At 40.4% G+C, this 19532-nt stretch overlaps 1 protein-coding gene across 4 annotated transcripts in view; it reads right to left on the reverse strand.

Annotated features, from left to right (window-relative positions):
* The window catches only part of Prkd3 (protein kinase D3), a 71412-nt gene that overhangs the window by 6424 nt on the left and 45456 nt on the right, over window positions 1-19532 (reverse strand). For 2 of the 4 annotated variants that reach the window (NM_001171004.1, NM_001171005.1), the window contains 10 exons: window positions 18907-18984; window positions 16575-16758; window positions 15532-15655; window positions 12212-12289; window positions 10347-10623; window positions 6699-6751; window positions 5283-5355; window positions 3204-3310; window positions 1314-1475; window positions 694-792 (listed from right to left, as the gene is read on the reverse strand). In NM_001171004.1, coding sequence (NP_001164475.1) covers window positions 694-792; window positions 1314-1475; window positions 3204-3310; window positions 5283-5355; window positions 6699-6751; window positions 10347-10623; window positions 12212-12289; window positions 15532-15655; window positions 16575-16758; window positions 18907-18984 — 1235 coding nt within the window. Of the gene's footprint in view, window positions 1-693; window positions 793-1313; window positions 1476-3203; window positions 3311-5282; window positions 5356-6698; window positions 6752-10346; window positions 10624-12211; window positions 12290-15531; window positions 16013-16574; window positions 16759-18906; window positions 18985-19532 lie in introns of those variants that run through there. The other 2 variants (NM_029239.3, XM_030250123.1) reach the window with 2 other exon arrangements.

Below are 19532 nucleotides of genomic sequence, written 5' to 3' on the forward strand. Positions count from 1 at the left end.
CTGACAGACTACTACTCCAGTTGGTTTAGAGTTGAATAAGGTTACATATGAACATGACCACAACCACTACCATGTTCTCTGGAAGTATGATGGGCTTAGCAAAGCTCAGGACACTGACTGTGTTGCATCAATTTAGATTGTTTTGGTTACTAGTGATTGCAGCTATGCCCAACAGCCAAATGCTAAGTCCTCCCCAGAGGCAATGCTCTAACTGACAAAGTGATTTAGGAACTGGGAGGGGGGTTTGGTGTCTATACAGACACAGTGCAGACAACTGCTAGAGAACAGAGTTGGAGGCATATTCAAAGGCTGCTTGCTGTTTCTAGTATATGTCATATGATACATGTCTTATGAGTAAAACTTACTGAGACATAACTGAATTTGGTGACTTCTCTATTCAGAGAGTTGAAGAGCTTAAACGTGTGAATGTAAGTCTCATATACATAATTAGAACTCAGCCCCACCCCAAAGAAACCTCAAAGTTTGTTTCTTGAGACTTATTTAATCTGAAAAAGTGTTAATACATACCAGCAATATAATAAAGTCTGAATTTAAATGATTTAGCTGCTGCCTCAGACTGGCAGCCAGAGACTACAATGGTTGTATGCAGAGCTCTGTTCCGTATCAGGAGGAAATTTTGCAAATGTTGTTAATTTAGAAATGCTTCTAAATCCAGTTCTGAGAATGTCTCACCTGAGGAAATGGCTCTGCGGATGCAAGCAGCACATTTTCGGGCTTTAAATCACAGTGCACAATATTCTTGAAATGTAAATTCCTCAAGGCAACAAGTATCTGTTAGGGAGAAGGATTTGAGGAGCAACTGAGAGCAAAGTAAGATGGCAAACAGGTATTAAAACCACCCTGAACCCCTGACTTTCCATGCTGACCTACAACCTGGAGAGAAGATGCATGGTACAGAGGGTGGGGGGATCAGCTGTCCTTGCAGAGGACCAACTTCAGTCCCCAGTCCACACAAGATAGTTGAACTCTAGTTCTTCTGACCTACACTGACACCACACACATGTACATACATGCAGACAAAACACTCATACACATAAAATAAAAATAGAATTTAAAAGTAATCCTACTCCTGCAAAGGGTTTTTTTTTAAATGCCTAGAAAATCAGCTAAATCCCAATGCGACTTCTTGAAATGTATAATAATTTCAAAACTCTACTATATTTAGTCAAATGTAGCTAAAAGTATTATTGTTTCACTTTTATTAAGGCTACCATTCCTTAGTTTCCCAATATATCAAAATGGGGCTGTTGACTCGTCTTAGGTTTACTGGTTTCAAGGTATAATGAAAATACCTGTGTGACCATGAATTTGGTAATCCGTTCTGGAAGTCGACTCTTTTCACTGGACAGAATCATTTCCAACATATCTCCATGGAGCTTTTCCATCACCACGAAGACTCGTTCTGGGGTTTCAAACATACACTCCAGGTTTACAATCCCAGGATGGTGCAGATTCTGCAGAAGTGGAAGGGTGTTTGGGTGATCAACTTCAGTAGAAAACTAGTCTTAGCATGAAACCACCTAAAAGACTACAACGATTATATGAAGATACAGAAGGAAAGGAAAATATTTAACTCTCACCCTTCCTTTTGTATTAGACAAAGACCATTAACAGAAAGGCACAACTGGTCCAAACACTGACCATGGGGTACGTGACACTGACCGACATACCTAGCGTGTACCAATCAGTAAATAAGGTATTATGTGGAAATTTTGTTTTACAAAGTACTTGTGTTTCAAGTTCACACTACACTCTATCTCCCATTTAAAGCATGTTAAAGTTCATCTTTAAACTATCTACACATATAGATTTTGCTGAGTTTATACACTGTCAAGGAATAACCAAAGTCACAATTTTGGACACACACAAACACACACACGAACTCCCTCCCTCAAATACCTGTTTTAGTGAAAGCTGAGTATCTAGAGACAACCTAAAATACCTAATTGTACACTGATACAAACAAGCACTATTCACTGTGTGCAGTAACTTTAAGTTCCCAAGTTAAATATTCACTCTAGGGCTGTTTGTGATCAAAGCCAAAGAGAAATTAATACCTAGATGAAGATCTTTATGTTCATATTGTCTTCTGTATTAGTTGGACAGCAAACAAGATTTCAAAAGTAAATATGAAAAACATCAACAATATACTCTTTTTTTTTTTTTTGATTTTTTGAGACAGGGTTTCTCTGTGTAGTCCTGGCTGTCCTGGAACTCACTCTGTAGTCCAGGCTGGCCTCGAACTCAGAAATCCGCCTGCCTCTGCCTCCCAAGTGCTGGGGTTAAAGGCGTGCGCCACCACACCCGGCTAACAACACTCTTATACAGAGCCTATGTAAATAATATTAATATTCTACCTAACGCTGACTTTGCTGGAAGCAGGCTTGATCTGAGCTGGGGACCGACTGATCAGGGGACTTCTGATTATCCCTCCTCTGAAAACATGAAGTAGTTGCTACTTACCAGCAATAATAATGTAAGAAATGTACCACTGACATTTGCTTAAACTCACAAAGAAGATAAAAATATTAGGTCAAAAGAACAATGCAAGCGCTTTATGTGATTTACATCTGCTAACATATCTTTAGTAAGTTGAGCATGGTGGTGCATCTGTAATCAAGCACTCAGGAGATTTAAAGCCGGAGGACCACCAGGAGCATGCGATTTATCTTGGGCTACCCAGCAACCCTTGGTGTCAACAAAACCAAAACAACAAAAATCCCAACCAAACAAAACTAAACAGCACCAAACTTTTACTGAAGAAACGCAGCGCAGAGACCTTGAATTAACAGAACAACATCTTACTGCTAGAGGCACACTTCGCTTTAATTAGTGTTTATTTTTAGAGTAACTAGCATATTTACATCGTATCTGAAAATCTGATGAGTAAAATAATGACATGATAAAAATACAGCAGAAGGATCAGTATCTCTAAAGGAATTTAAACTGAATTCCCTTTATTATTTTTAGAGATTTCACTCAGGAAAAAAAAGATTTGAATCAAACTAGCTTTAAAAGTAAAATCACAGCAGGGTGGGTCTTTAAACTTTTATACATTATAATCTTCAGTATGCAAAAGATCCAAAAGACCCCCAAACCTATCCTTTCTGCATCATCTGAAATATTCATTCGAAGTCTCACAAATCAAACTCCAGGCTACGGGAGCCACCGTTAAGTCCTACCTGTAAAATGGCCACTTCGTTCCGGAGCTGACTCTCTTGCTTTGTGGGGAACCTCATTTTATCAATCACTTTAATAGCCACATCCCTTCCCGTCTTTCTGTGTTTTCCTGTCAAAGAATAGAAAAGAATCAACTGGCAGCTCACATATAACAGAAAAGCTGGGTTGACAACTTATCCACAGACTGAAGTTTTATTTATTTATTCTTACATCTTCTGTTCATGTTCTTTTCCACATTCTAGGAAACATGATGCTTTCCTCTATTGTACTGCCTGTAATAAAGGCAATTTCATGACCTGAAATGGCATAACACCTCCATGGCCTGCTTGCTGAGAAGTAACAGATCATAGTAAATAAGTGACAGTTTTTAAACGCCCTGACCAAGTCTTCGGAGTCTGTCAAGATGGAAATGATGTACTAGTGACTTTTAGTCTAGGTTCACCAAGTCAGCAGCGTGGTTAAGTACAGCAGACTCTCAAGCTCCAGACCTTCAACTTCTAGGTATAAGGTAAGTACATAACAGTGTCTCATTCACCCATTGAAACAAACGAGTCACGCTGGACTAACTAAGTGGGGTCACCGTTGAAGAGGTGGGAACAGCAGGCACATTCTTACCTCCATTTAACACACGGGACTTGCTCTCCACCTGTTGATTAACTTGAAAATTACAACTGTTTCAAGGGCACAGCCCTAAAATCCTGACTGCTTTAAACGACAGGGGTTGTCTGGTACTTCAGACCAATTACCCTTCCCTCAGTGAGGTCTTCCAGAGACCTCACTAGTATAAAACTAACAAATCTGAAGTTGCAAACCACAGATGTGTGCATGTGTAAAACCCACACATTTTTCTGGGTGAGGCACAGTTCCAAGCAGATACTTGGAAAACAAAACAGCCATCCTCAAGGCTACCCTCAGAGTTCCGCAGGAAGATGAGAGAGACCCAGTGTTACAGGCTCTCTGGCAGGAGGATGCCCACCGTAAGGCAGGGGCATGGAGGAAGCACAATGCAGATACTCAGATGAGCAATAGGATGGTCAGAAAACACATAGAGAGGTGATTCTCAACCTGTGGGCACACGCCTCTGGGGGGTGGTGAACGACCTTTTCATTGGGCTCATTTGCATATCAGATACTTACATTATGATTCATAACAGCAAAATTACAGTTATAAAGTAGCAACAAAAATAATTTTATGGTTGGGGGGGGTCACCATAACAAGAGGAACTGTATTAAGGGGCCATGTTATTAGGAAGGCTGAGAACCAGTGCAGTAGAGGTGGTCCTTCAGTTGAGGCTGGAAACAAACACATGCTAACTAAAGGACGGAGAAAGGTGCAGAGGTCAAATACAGAGGCATGCAAGCACGCCTTGAAGAAATAAAAAATGAACTGTAATTAGACTGGAGGTTACATAAGCAGACTGTAGCAGCCTGCATACTCTAAGAACAATGGACACGGACCACAGGCTTCTGAATGTCCTAATACTAACATGCGGTGCTGATGCTCTGAAAGGCTCACTCCAAGAGTGGTGTGAAAGAAGGGGAGGACTGAAGGTGGGGTCAAGGGTTCACATCCTATCTGGGGTCACAGCTTACAGTTATGTCATGGGCACGTTTGTTGTAATTAAGTCCAGTAAGCCTATGTGCAGTGCAACTCAGTTTACTACCTTCATTAAGCCGCTGTCAAGATTTTGAGATACAGATGCTAAATGGTTTAATCAGTGTTCTTAACCGCAGGACAGAGCAAGAATTCAGTTCTTCAGACCTGAGAAGATGAATGCTGACCGTGCATTGGAAACTAGTGGGAAACATACTTCAGTGAACAGTGCACATAAGCCAATACAAACACATCTTTACGTACGAGCTGCTGCAAGAAGACATGAAGACTACTGTAGAAGTAATCTCCTGACCCTGCCACTCTTAGTTCTGCTATGGAAATGAAGAGAGACTTGGTTTTAGTTGGGAGCATATGAACCAGCCATTGAGGAGGAGAGCACTTAACAGAACTGTGAGCTAAAAGAATGTCAGCTGTCGTCAGAGTTTACAAGTTAGAAGATATGTATGTAACAGGCTGTCATTGCTTACCTCCATAAACAATGCCAAACTGGCCAGAACCAAGCACCTCGTCCGCAAAGATCTGGTAAACGCTGCTGATGTCCTAGAGAAAGCAAGCAAGCACAGTGTTCTTCATCAAGCAAGCACAGCAACGTCGCTGACTCAAACACTTAGTTTTAATTTCATGTTAGAGGCAAAAAAATTTATGAAGCACAAAATATTTTATGAAGCAAAGGCTTTTTGGATTTTAGAGAAAGTTAGCCTGGCCTTACACTATGATTCAATATGCAACTTATATATAACTTATATACCTTATTCTTTAAGAATACCCTTAGGAGCTGGGTGTGGTGACACATGCCATTAATTCTAGCCTACCTTCTAGGCATAGACAGGCATGTCTGTGAGTTCAAGGCCAGCCTGGTCTACATAGACCTGTCTCAAAATAGAACCAAACCAACCAACCAAAAACCCTTCAGGGAAAAAAGATGCTTTGAGTTGAAAATAAATTTCATATTCAGTACTGACCTATAAAAAAATTAAGAACTAAGTTTTACCAAACACAAGACTGCTATCTTCGACTTAAAACATAAAAACAAAACCACAACAAAATCATTAGGCTAGGGTGATAGCTCAGCTTGTAAAGTGCTTGCTGTGCAAAGATCTTAGTTTGATACAGAACCTAGTTTTAAAAGAAGTGTGTGGTGCTTCATGCTTCTAATTCCAATGCAGGCAGGTGCGAGATGCTGATCCTGAGGCTGCTGGCCAACTGCCTAGTCAGTGAGCACCAAGCTCGTGAGAGACAGCACGCACACACGCGCGTACACACACACACACACACACACACGCACACGCACACGCACACGCACATGCACACACACACGCACGCACGCACGCATGCACGTTCCACACAGGGTGGAAGTTGCTCAGCAGGAGCGATGTCTGAGTTTCCCACATGTTCCTGCGACTCCTTGAAGAGTCTGGACCTGCCGAACACTGCATTAGATTTAAATTTGCCAAAAGAACAGAGGCCAGGGCAGTGGCTAGGCTACGTCCCTGTCTTCATAGAAGTTCTAACAGGTGACGGTTCTCCCCCCACTCCTTCTGAGTTACCTCATCAGGCAGGGTTTTCACTGGAGCATGGTGACAGTATGGTCAGATATGATTGGCCGAGGATTTAGGGGCTTGGGATTGGCTCACACACTGCCTATAAGCTTATGTGTACTGCACAGTGCTGCACAATAAACTCAGCTCTGCACCCTGATGCTGCTCTCCAGAGTCTGACTCCCAGGATTCGGGGTTCATCGTGTGACTCCATCACCTCTCACCTTCTGCCCTTGGTCCTGTTCCCACACTTGGGGATATAAACTTAATCCTGGTAAGATTTTCACATTAATTCCCTTATTTTAATTATTCGGTCTGCGCACATGGGATGTAATTATTACTTACGACATTCTCCTGAACCTGACAGTTAGACACGGAGATACTGGTAGCCAGATCTTCTGTACATAGAATGGAATATAAGAAAAACACAAAATAGTTAGTATATGACTTAATATTATTTCTTGGAAATCCATAGCTTATCAAACTTAAAATTACATCAATATAGATAATATATGCATTAAAATGTTATATACAATACTAACCCATCAACAAGAAACTGAGTAAATAAAATATGACACATCCACACAAATAATACTCTAAATATTTAATAAACAGCATAGATCTGTGACATAATGTCCTACTAAGGGCTCAGTATTAGAGCATCTGCCTACTATGTGTGAAGTATGAGGCCCTGCATTCAACAAAAGAGGAAAAAGCAAGTTCCAGTGTAGCAGTGTTTGAATTAAACTAAAAATGCTACTTCTGGTGAGTGAGTGATGTAGGCTCGGGAGCGAGGACTGTAATATTTGTATCTATACTGCTTATATTGTTTTAAAACACAAAAAGCATGTATCAGGACAGATGGCTCAGTGGTTAAGAATACTGGCCGATCTTTCAGAAGACCTGGTTTGAGTTCTAGCATCCATTGGGTGGCTCACAACCATTTGTAACTCTAGTCTCAGGGGATCCGATGTCCTTTTCTGGCCTCTGGGGGCATCGTTCACATATGTGGTACACAGACATATATGGAGGCAAAACACCCATGCACATTAAAAAAAAAAGAATTCATTACTTTCATTAAAAAGTTTAAATTAGATAAATTTACACAGTGGTAATGAAATATGCCTTCTATGTATTAAGAGTAGGTAAAAGGAATTTATAAAAAAAGACCTCAGAGTATATGACCTTATACTTCGAAAAAGGAAAAATAAAACAATGTAGTAGTTCGTCTGGACTCCCATCCTCCCAAGTCCTTCCCCAGTTAAGACATCTATAGCAAGTGGCTGACAACGGTCTCTTGAAGGCAGAGACAGGACTGAGATGGGATGGACCCTCATGTATCCCGGGGATTGCCTCAAGTCAGATGACATAGTCCCACAAAGTTTTGATGAGTTACTGTGGTAAATAAAGAAAGCAATAAGAAAAGGGAAATATGGAAACAAGACCAAAAAGCCATTAAGACAACCCAGAGAAACGAACCATGATGATTCCTTCACAACTGCACATACTAAAACACAGGACAGCACTAATATAAGCAAATTCTTCATTTCAAATAGTAATTCAGGTTGGGGAACGGCTTAGTATGCAAAAGCATTTGGATCCAAGTTTAATCCCCAGCACCTGTTTTAAAAGGCCAAGTCTGGCCTTGTGCAGCTTTGTGCGGTGCAGAGAGAGGAGGATTAAGAGAGCTTGCTGCCTAGTCAGTCTAGCCAAAGTCTAGTCCATTTCAGTGCTCTCCAGGGAATCAGCAGCGAATAGAAAAGGACCTGATACTCTCCTCTGGTCTTGTCCTCAGGTGTACACGTGTGTACACACACACACACGAGAAACTCTTATTTAAAAATATTAAGCCACTTCAAAAATATTTTATGTCATTCAAATCATCTTTTTTTTTTTTTTTTTTCCCCTGAGACAGGGTTTCTCTGTGTAGCCCTGGCTGTCCTGGAACTCACTCTGTAGACCTCGAACTCAGAAATCCGCCTGCCTCTGTCTCCCAAGTGCTGGGATTAACGGCGTGTGCCACCACTGCCCAGCTCCAAATCTTCTACTTTTTTAGGGAATAGTCTTGACTATGTAACCTAGGCTGTCCTGGAACTCCCTATGAAGGCCATGTTGGCTTCAAACTCAAAGACATCACCTTCCCTCTACCTCCTGGAGTGCTGCAATTAAAGGAGCATACCAGTACACCAGTAAGTAATTTAAAAATTTAAGACTGATCAAGGAAAAGCACACCAGCAAAATGACTGTGCCTGCCAATGCCTTTCTAGTGGTTTGTTTCCTAGTTTCATTATTTTCTTTTCTCTCAATGGCCTCCTCTATCTGGATCCATCCAGCTTTAATTTCTCTCAGTTTCAGACAAAATGGGAATATCAGTTAAGTCTTGGGCACGCTGCCCAGTGCACTGTGTGTATTTATTATTCCTCCCACTTTGGATGCAGAACACTGGAGCCCAAGATCACACAGCATGGTGAGCAGCAACTGTGTGCATTTTCCCTCATCTCCCCTCTTACTCTAGGATTCTGCCTTAGAGACTTTTAAGCAAGCCTTTGGAAGTTAAGAATAAAATGTGCATGTATGTCTCTAATGTTTCTGGGGAAAGGCTCCTAGTTTTGATGAAATGCTAGTGCTGTCTAAACTGCCCAGAACGTAAACCCTGTTAGCCATGCATCCACCCACCCATCCCTCCTCAGGCGTACCAAAGGCTGCACATGACTCCAGCCTTCACACTCGTGATTACACCTGTCTCCCCAACAAAAGCAGCACTACCCCTTCTACCTTTTATTTACCTCTGCCTATCCTACCCTTGACTGCAGGCCAAATTCCAAATCAAGTTTTCTACTATGAAGCCCTGCTTCTCCTAGCCACACCTCAGTGTCTACAGTAAAACCTTCCTGATTTCGTCCCTGCATTGCATCTGCTGCTGCTTAACAGTCAAGTACTCATCTCCCCTAAGTAGCGTCTATCATTTCTCTCTTGAATTTTAGTTTTAGACCTAACGTAATGCATGAAACAGTTGCATAAAATAATACAGGTAAGCTGAGATAAATTGCATTTGGAAAGTGGCTGATACTTATTTTAATATAAATATATTTGTCCAATGATGATGTTTCTCTATAATTCTCTATGGATATAATTCCAATAAGGTAAAAGCTGTATTAGACTCTAATATTTTTTAACGATTAAATAAATATTCATTCAATTTGGGTTTAAAGTTTTGTTGGAATAATAGTATTCTTTAATATTCTCTCCCCCACCCCAAACCCCATTTTTCCTGAGTCAGGATCTCACTATATCCCTGGCTGATACTCACAGACCAGACTGGCCTCTAACTTATAGATCTACCTGCCTCTGCCTCTTCAGTGTTGAGATTAGAAGCGTGTACCACCATGGCCACTTCAATATTTTTAAATTTCTGTCGTAATTCATTTAAAAGTAACATCATTCTGACCTATCAGATTTTATGAGTATACTGTAAACATGATACTTTATGTCAGCACACGCACACACACAAAAATCCCAAAACAAAAAGCAATTCATACACACTAAGCTGCTAAGCACTGTGGTACTATTCTTTGTCTTACAGACTGGATCCACTCAACGCTAACAATTCCACAGTAGCTACTATTATAGAACAGCAAAAAAATTACCCACCTCAGATCTGACAGCAGGCTGGGAGATGCAGAGTTTAAATGTAAGGAGATGAAGGTAGCTAGCTGTGAATATATATATCCTGGAGCCAACACACACACACACACACACACACACACACACACACACACACACACACACACACACACACACACAAATACTCTCTCTCTCTCACATATGTGTATATGAATGATACTCAGCATAACTTCATAAAGGTATTAACTAATGGTATTGGCAATTAAAGACAAAACTTAAGCATTAAAGATAGAATGAAATAGCACAGCCACACAAGTGTATCTGCAAATGTTTAAAATGAAACGAAGCCACCAATGTGCTTCCACTTACTGTGGTCCTTCCCTTGCCCCGGAGAAGTGCAAACACTTGCTTGAGGAGTGACAGGCATGAGGGCCTGGCGAATTGCTTTTTCCCAGCTCTGCGCCACATCTAGTCCCACTCCAGTGGCAGCGAGAACAGGATTATGAGAGCTGCTCCCATTGTTCTCACCAACAAAGTATACCACGGTATCGGTGATGATTTCAAAACAGTGTGGGTTACTGCCTTGTGAAATGCTGGTGAAATCTTGCGGTGAAGATACACGGAGAATTTCTGAAAGTGGAATTTCCTGTAGTAAAAAAGTTGAACACTGAAAAACTATGAATAAACACTTATCTTTATTTCTAAAATACACTAGAAGCAAAGATAAGCATTTCTATGAATGCCACTAAGTCCAACACACTATACAGCATATGGATTAGGCAGCCAAGTATTATGGTATGTCTGTCTTAAATGACTTGACTGTTCAGTAATGCTAGAGGCAGGTCACGGAGTGTTAGACTCGGGGCATGGGAGATGTGTAAAGTGCTTACAACCATGTGGACCTGTCAGGTCCCCAGAGCTAAGGGGTAGCAGGCAGGGACAGATGGATCTGGGAAAGCTCACTGGCCAGACAGTCTATCCAGAACAGTGAGCTTATTCCAAAAAATAAGGTGTGTGTGTGTGTGTGTGTGTGTGTGTGGGTGTGTGTGTGTGTGTGGGTGGGTGGGTGGGTGGGGGTTGAGAGAGGCTCAGTGGTTAAGAGCACTTTCTACTTTTGCAGAGGACTTGGGTCCGTTTCCCAGCATCCACGTGGCAGCTCACAACTACCTGTAATACTAATTCCAGGGGACCCAATACCCCATTCTTGTAACTAAGGGCATCAGACATACACATACATTCAGGCAAAACACTCATACACACATACAAAAACAAAAAACAAAACAAAGCCTTATACTTCAAAAAAGAGAAAGAAAGAAAGAAAGAAAGAAAGAAAGAGAGAGAGAGAGAGAGAGAGAGAGAGAGAGAGAGAGAGAGAGAGAGAGAGAGAGAAAGAGGAAGGAAGGAAGGAAGGAAGGAAGGAAGGAAGGAAGGAAGGAAGGAAGGAAGGAAGAAAAAAAGAAAGGACAGACGGACGGACAAACGAAAGAGACATCTGGCATCTGCCTCTGCCCCTACATAGATACTGTGTGTGCACAGGTGCAAGTGCATGTACACACACACACACACACACCCTACACAATGAAATGCTATAGCAGGTCTTCACGATGTTGGAAGAAAAGCATCTAGCAGGATAGTCTGCCTCCACATCCAACACCTGCAGACTAACGTCTGTCGGTACCACTCATTAGCTGCATCTCCTGTGACCACACTTCTGGAAGCATAACCCTTAAGCTGAGCAAGCACAAATAATGGCTGGGGGCTGGAGAGGTGACTCAGCACTCAAGAGCACTGGCTGCTGTTCCAAAGGACCTAGGCCCAATTCTCAGCACCCACATGGTAGCTCACAACTGTCTGTAATTCTAGTTCCAGAGGATCTGCTACCCTCACACAGACATAAATGCAGGTAGGACACCAATATGCATAAAATAAAAATAAATAAAGTTGCTTAAGCATTCCTTCTCGTCCATACATTGGCCTAAATTATTATTTAACGTTTAGTCCAAGTAATAGGCCAAAACCAGACAACTTATTTATTTTTTTTGGTGTGTAGTGTGTGTGTGTGTAAAATGGAAGTGGAGGGCAGTTGCTTCAACAAGGACTTAACGATGACCTCTATTAGGCAGTCATAATAAGTACATTTACATAAAAATGAAGTTAACCATACAAAACTTTACGAAACAAAAAAAAATCAGTATCACAATATTTTAACATTTTATAAAATGCAAAATCCTTACCTTATAATACTTTGATCCAGATTCATTTTGAAACAATGTTAGACATTTACTGTCAAGTCTCCAATAATGTCTCTTTCTCTATTGAAAACAGAAGTCAGAAAAGGTGGCTCAAAAGTAATTCCTACTTGCACTTTCCCTTTGCCATCCATTCTTCTATTCTGAGTAGTTTAAACAATGAGGTTTAAAATTTTCAAAATATAAAAAGGGAATCTACTGAAGTGTATCACTCCCACATTGACTTATATCCCATTTCTTACTGTTACCCAAGTGAAGTTAGGTTTTAGGGGGTCCTTTCATACGAATTTATGTAGGTACACAGAAGTAGCTGTACATCATTCATTCACATGCATAGATTTATATAATTTACTTCTATGCTAAATTTCTGGATGTTGTCAAAAAATAAACAGAGCTGCTCCCCAAGCACAGACAGGCAAGGGGTTCTGAGGCCCCAACCATCCCTATTCATCCAGTTCCTGGATACAGAGCCCCAGAGCCATACTTCTGCAGTTCCCCTAGCTCCAGGAGCTGCCAGGCTTGCGCTGCAATCGAGCTACATCAGAGGGTTTTTGTTTGTTTTTTTGGGTCATGGACAGCAGTCTGTGGACAGCTACATAATTGGTCAATGTGCTGAGAACAAGACTCAGTGCTCAGTCCTAAATGGGACCCTGATACTTATGCCATCACCACCAGGGCTCAGGCAACATCACACAGGAGGCAGAGAGAGCCAGATGGGGAGGGTGCTGTGAAATGCCATCTTCAGGGAATGAACTTATATAAGTAGCCGTGGTTACCTATGGTCTATACATGATCAAGCCAGACAAAATCCTGGCATGGGTGGAGTAGATAATCTTTGGGTCTCATCCCTTAATGAGGAGTCACTAACAGTGGACAACTGCTGGGGGAGGGAGAATCATTCTTTTTTTTTAAGAAGTGGTCACTGGTAGGTTTTCATCCTCCACTGGGAATTTATCTGCAGTACTCACTAAGTGAGTGGCTATCACACACATACATAGAAGATGTGAAGTTGAAAGGGTGATGTGCTGGGGGGACATGGAGAAAAATGGAACATGTACGATACTTCACATATATATATATATAATTCTCAAAAATAGAGAAAAAATTAAAAAGATATAAAAAGACTGTTTTGATGGTGTTAAATTAAGACTTGACCTAATTCATGGTCTTCTCCATTGGGGTGATGTAGCCGCAGGGGTAACTACTTAGACAAGTGGTTCTCAACTTCCTAACACTCTGACCCTTTGCTACAATTCCTCAAGCTGTGGTGACCCCCAAACATAAAGTTATTTAGCTGGTACTTTATAACTACTGTTATGAGCCATGATGTAAATATCTGTTTTCTGATGTTCCTAGGCAACCTCTGCGAAAGTGTCACTCACCCTCCAGAAGGGGATGTGACCCATAAGTTGAGAATCACTGACTTAGATCTCTAAACGTTTTGATCTCTGATGTAGCAAAAGCCAAACAAACAACCTGTTATATCAGTGCAAGTTGAAGTTGATATTTTTATTATAAATAAAACCACACTTTATGTATAAGAATAATTTTATTTCCTTTTTCTGTGATCTCTCTTTTCATATTATTTAACGTTTTTATTGTGTTGTGATCTTTTATTATCAATTTGTTGGCTTTTTCACAAATTCTTGATTAGTTCTTATCGAAAGCATACGTTGAAATACTTTTTCCAGTTTGTCATTTGTCTTGTTTTTGGGTTTGCCAAACCCAGACTTTCTTCCATGAGATTGGTTCATGGTTCTCCCCTGTCCAACACGGAATCTTTATAAAGTAACTGTTCGGTTTCTCCCACTGCATTAACGTGAAACCATTTAAATAGTTTGATTCATTTAGTTTTGTTCCATGTGAAATGCGATTTACGTTATGGTCATTTCCCCCCCAAATGGCTAATTGGTTACCCTAATAGTATTTATTGAGTTATTCATCATGAGACACGCAACTAAATTCTCATATGTGTGTATATTTCTTTTATGTTCCTGTTGAAAGGACATGGGTTATAAACAAATGAAAAAATATATAGCTGTAATCTGTACTGCTGTCACCATGTAAAACTTTACTGAAACCAGCTAAATATATTAAACACTTCATACGTTTTGAAATATTTTTATTCTTTGAGCATTTTATAGATGTGTCCAATGTATTTTGATAATTTTATCCCCATTCCTTCCCCTAACTCTGCCCAGATCTCACACTAATCCCCAAAGTTTGTGTCCCTCTTTAAAGAATAACCCAGGGTCCAGTTGGTGCCAGTCATGAATTCCTGGGTGTGGGCCATCTGAGCATAGCTGACCCAGTGGGAGCCTTACTCTTAAAGAAGATCAACTTTCTGTCCTCCCGAAGCCCTCGGCTAGGAACAGGAGCGTCTGAGCCCCTTTCCACTGTCACGGCGACGCCACAGCTGCTGAGTTCACAGCAGTCTTGTCACGTCCAGAAGACGGTTTCCCTGGGGTCCTCCCCGACTCTGCCCCTCAGTCTCTCTGCCTCTTTCACAGTGGTCCCTGAGCCTTGTGTGAGAGGAGGTATAACATGGTGGTACTGTCTCATTTGGGGCTGAGTATTCCATGGGAACCACTCTGTGCTTTGACGAGATGTGAGTTTTTCTCTGTCAACTGCCGTCCATTGCTCAAAGGAACTTTTCCAGGGAGATCTAAATACTGCCACAGTCTAACTTCACAGTATTCTAAAAAGGCTTACTAAAAATATTCAGCAAATTTTAACAGCTACTGATTTACTGACTGCTACTATATGCTAAATATTGCCCTAAGTTCTTCTCATATATATTATCTCACTTGGATGTATGACAAAGTTACTACTACTATACAGACTTTATAGACAAAGAAACTGAGGCATAAAGAAAAGTTAGTTTTGCTAAGAGGCTTACGACAGGCTGGCTCTGCAGCCAGTACTCTCAGCTACTCCACTCTGCTGAGTCTTCTTCCTCTGCTGTCCTACTCTAACTTTACAATGCCTCCTCTTCGCTGCCCTGATCTGCGAGAATAGGTGCACTTACGCTGTCTATACACACCAAGACAATTGCTTCCTACCTTACCAAAGATGACTATTCCTGTGCAATTTTAATTCTTTCCATCTTTAGCATAATCATATTTTGACCATTACTCTGATGATCCTTTTGAGTCTTGACGATCATTCTAGCATAGCTTTTGCACACTGCTGTAGTGGATACGATGTCAGTACAGAGTTCACTCCTATCTTAACCGTCACAGTGCACACAGCAGAGCCGTCACCCAGCTTCCAGGCATACATGCACACACGCCTGTGGTACTAACCAGGTTGTCCCTGCTGGTGTAGTGGACCATCCACCCTTCCTTCACAACTGTGCTGCTCCTCCTCTTTGTGTGCTTGATGGACTGCACCACCCTCATCAGCGGGATATTATTGCTGGTGGATGGACTAGAAAATATTTACAATTTATGATCAATATTTTCAATATCTAGTTTAAAAAAAAATCACACCTCACCCAGTTTCTAAAACATAACTGAGCTAATATTTTTCCAAAGTATTTTAAGAAGACAGTGACTTAAAAGGAAAATAAATTAGCTCTGTTACACTGACATGTAGTGAACTTATTAAACTACTATAGTACTGTAACTAATGGTGTTTGTCATGATCCTTCAGGAAGGACATGGCCACACAAGAGGGGATGGGGAGGGGATGGGGAGATGATGGATGGAACAGAAAGAATCTTCCAGCCAGATGATTTGGAGCCTGCAAGGTCATTTGAGTTTGCTGTTGAGGAATTTTCTTGCCCTAGGCAGAAAAATAAATTCATAAGGCAAAACATGTTTACTCAACTTCACATGGCTCAAATTTCAAAATCAGTCGATCATATTGGAGAAAATAATACTGCTAAGGGAAATTACTTATAGGTATTAAGGAAATTAAACAGTGTAACAAATGCAATCAGGTTCTAAAGAGCTGGAGAGAACGTGCAGGTGTGTGTGTGCCCGCATCTCAGGGATGCACTCTTCACTGCTGGACCACCTGGTTACCTGTACGTGTGAAGAAACAGGCTGCTTCAATGAATTCATATGGCACCTTTAGTAGTTGCTCTACAGTGAGCTATTTTATCCAGACTTTATTTAAACAAAGTTCTTTTCTTTCTAAGAATGTAAAGATTCTCTTGCTTTCTACCTTGAGTTGATAGCAAAGGTAATAGAATTTATTTCAGAAATACTGTGGTGCATGCAATAATTAACCATGATTTATTTAGATTTTAAATTACATTTAAAATTACATTTAAAGAAAGGCCACCTTTCCTGAATGGAGCTCCTGACCTGCCGTGGCCTTTATTAGCAGCGTAATGCATTACCTGATTGTCTTAACAGTCTCCTCATCTCGCTCCACGTCGAGATCAGTCGGGTCGAGGAAGAACATCTTGTCTTCGGGCGGGGACGGCTCCTCTGAGTCATCCAAGCCCCTACTGCCATCACTGTTCACATCACTACTGTCAATATCCATGGGCATGTCTGCATCAGTCCCCACGCTGCACGGCTCTAGGAAGGTTTAATAGAATAGTAATGCACCTAAGCAGACCAGTCTTAAAACTAACTAGAAAAAAAGTTTTAAAACTTGAGAAAATATCCTTGAGATTCAAAGTGAGGGAGTGCTGGGGATCAAATCCAGGGCCTTGCAAACTCTAGGCAAGTGCTCTACCACTGAGAAAGTATATGTAAAAACATTAGATAAGGGAGTTGTATTCAGAATATTTGTAGAAATTCCACAGTTCAATAATAAAAGACAAAACATTTACTTAAATACTGGTGGGCTGTAAACCCGTACAGTGGCTTTGGAAGTCGGGCAGGTCTTCAAAATGGTAAATAAAGAGTTATCAAGTTGGCCAACCTCCTACATACTAGGTATCCAAAAGAAATGAAACCATATGTCCACAGAGAAGACATACTAAAATGTGCATAACAACATTATCCCTAAGAACCCCAAAGGCAGGTACATCACAAAAATCTACTAACTGGTGACTGCATAAATAAAATGCACTTATTTCTCCGAGAACCATATTATTTGTCCATAAGAAGAACTAAATACTGGCAAAGGCAACAATACGTTTGAACCCTGAAAATACTGTGCTAAGTAAAAGGAAACAGCCACCAGCCTCCATATTGATTATTATGAATGTATTTATGTTCAATGTCTAAAATAGAAAGACATAAAAATAGAAAGTTGTCTACTGGTTGCTAGAGGCTAATAAAATGAGAATAGGGTGGGAATATGAAGTATATAATTTTTGGGAGAATGAAAATCCCTAACATTAGATAGAGTAATGGCCACATAACTTTGTGAATACAAGTGGGCAAAGTAGAGAACAAGCAAACTATATCTCAGCCAAGCTGCTAAAAATATACCAAGTTACAATGACCTCTATAAATGAAGAAAGGCTTAGTATGTCAAATTATCACAAAAGTAAAGCATGTGAAGGAGCAACGTAGTGGGGGGTGGGGTGGGTACATAAATAACCAGCAAACATTTGAAAGGTATCCAAACTCATGAGGAACCAGAAAAGTGTACATTAAAATGAATACAGAGTATTTCATATCCATTTACTGAAAGGTAGGAAAGCACACACATACAAAAGTGTAAACTACAGAGCTAGAAAAGACTTCAGGCACGTTAGAAACACTAGTCATATTCTACCAATGGTGTTAATAACTATTTTTACCCACATTCTGCCTATTAAATCTCCCTTCTAAGGTAATGGCACTCAGAACTGGAACCTTTGAAAGGATCAGGTTCTGAAGGCTCTGCTCCTACGATCTGTATTAGTGTCCCCAGAGCCTCTTCACACGTTAGCATGCTACCATGGGCCTGAATGGCGTCTTCCGACTCTCACTAAACTCAGACTCTGCTAGCATCCTGGACTGCTCAGCCTTCAGAACCATGGGACTCCATTTCTGTTGTTTATAAACTACCCCACCTATGGTACTTAATATCAGTCTAAGCAGACCCAAGACAACTGAGAACCATGAGAAAATATACAGAAAATGTTAATTAATGTTAAGGAGTTCAATTTTCAACCATTATCCTATTCCTAAAAACCTCCTTACATTTACTTTTATCAGCCATATAAACTGTAAAGGAAAATTATGGTGGAAGCTTACAGCATGTGCTGTAAGCTCTTTCCTTCCAAAACAAAGTAATAACTTATTTTTAATATCTTTAGGAAGAGAGTGATAGATTATTTGAGAGAAAAAGACAGACTAATGAGCCAGACATAGATTCAAATTCTAGCTCTGTCACTTCTTGGCCCTAATTCTCAGGCAAACTATTTAATGGATTTGTACCTTAGGCATTTATCAGAATCACCTCAGAGGGTTGGTCTTACATTTAAACGTCAATAAATAAAGAATAAAGATGACGGCCAAACTTTAAAAGTGATCTGGAAATCAATATGCAACACCGCTGGGTCCTGGAGGCCCAAGTAGCAAGATGGTTAAAAGAGAGACGGAAGGCGTTAGCTACTCACGTGCTGTGTCACTGATCCCTGGGTTCTGCTCAGTTATTAAGTCAGAAGACAATCGCAAACAAGGCCAGTAAATAAAATATGCAAACAGCCTTACCAGAGTTATGACCTTTTCTGATCTTTTATAAAAGTTAAAAAAAAATATATATATACATATAAATAATTTTACCTCCATTGAAAGTAACTTCGCCAAGGCAGTCTCTTGGTACTTTGGATGCACAGCGTTTATGGCAGTTGAATTTGCAATCTAAAATATAAATATCCAGCTTATGATTTAAACCAGTAAAATCAGATATGGTTACACTTCCTTTACGTCACTCAAAAACAGTGTCTTGCTCTAAGAACTCAAGTCTTAGGCAATAGTTTGGTTTCAACTTCTGATGGCCTTAATAGTTTTCCAACCTTTCAGTCACTTAGCCCAACCAGGGGTAAGCTTCTTCATCTATGTAGTGAAGCTAATGCCATTTGTACGATGCAAAGACGCTGGTAGCTCCGTCTCCTCCTCCTCATACTTCACGCATAATCTAATAATCTTACAAATATGTGGTCTTATACTTAATTTAAATGAAAAATAGTACCATGATCTCTCATATAGTTGCTCTGATTATTTCTTTTTAGAAGTACAGAACACTGGAGATAAAGTTTGGAACGTGTATGTACGTATTTGTGTGTCTATATTTCCCCCCTTTCTTTTTAAAAACTAACTACAAGAACAATTTTCATAGTAAATGCTACTGAAACTTAGATACTTTAAACTTGTATTTACTCTAAAGAATACCGATGAATTGTAGAAGC

Source organism: Mus musculus, chromosome 17 (genome assembly GCF_000001635.26).
Source record: "Mus musculus strain C57BL/6J chromosome 17, GRCm38.p6 C57BL/6J".
In the NCBI taxonomy this organism is placed as follows: Eukaryota; Metazoa; Chordata; class Mammalia; order Rodentia; family Muridae; genus Mus; species Mus musculus.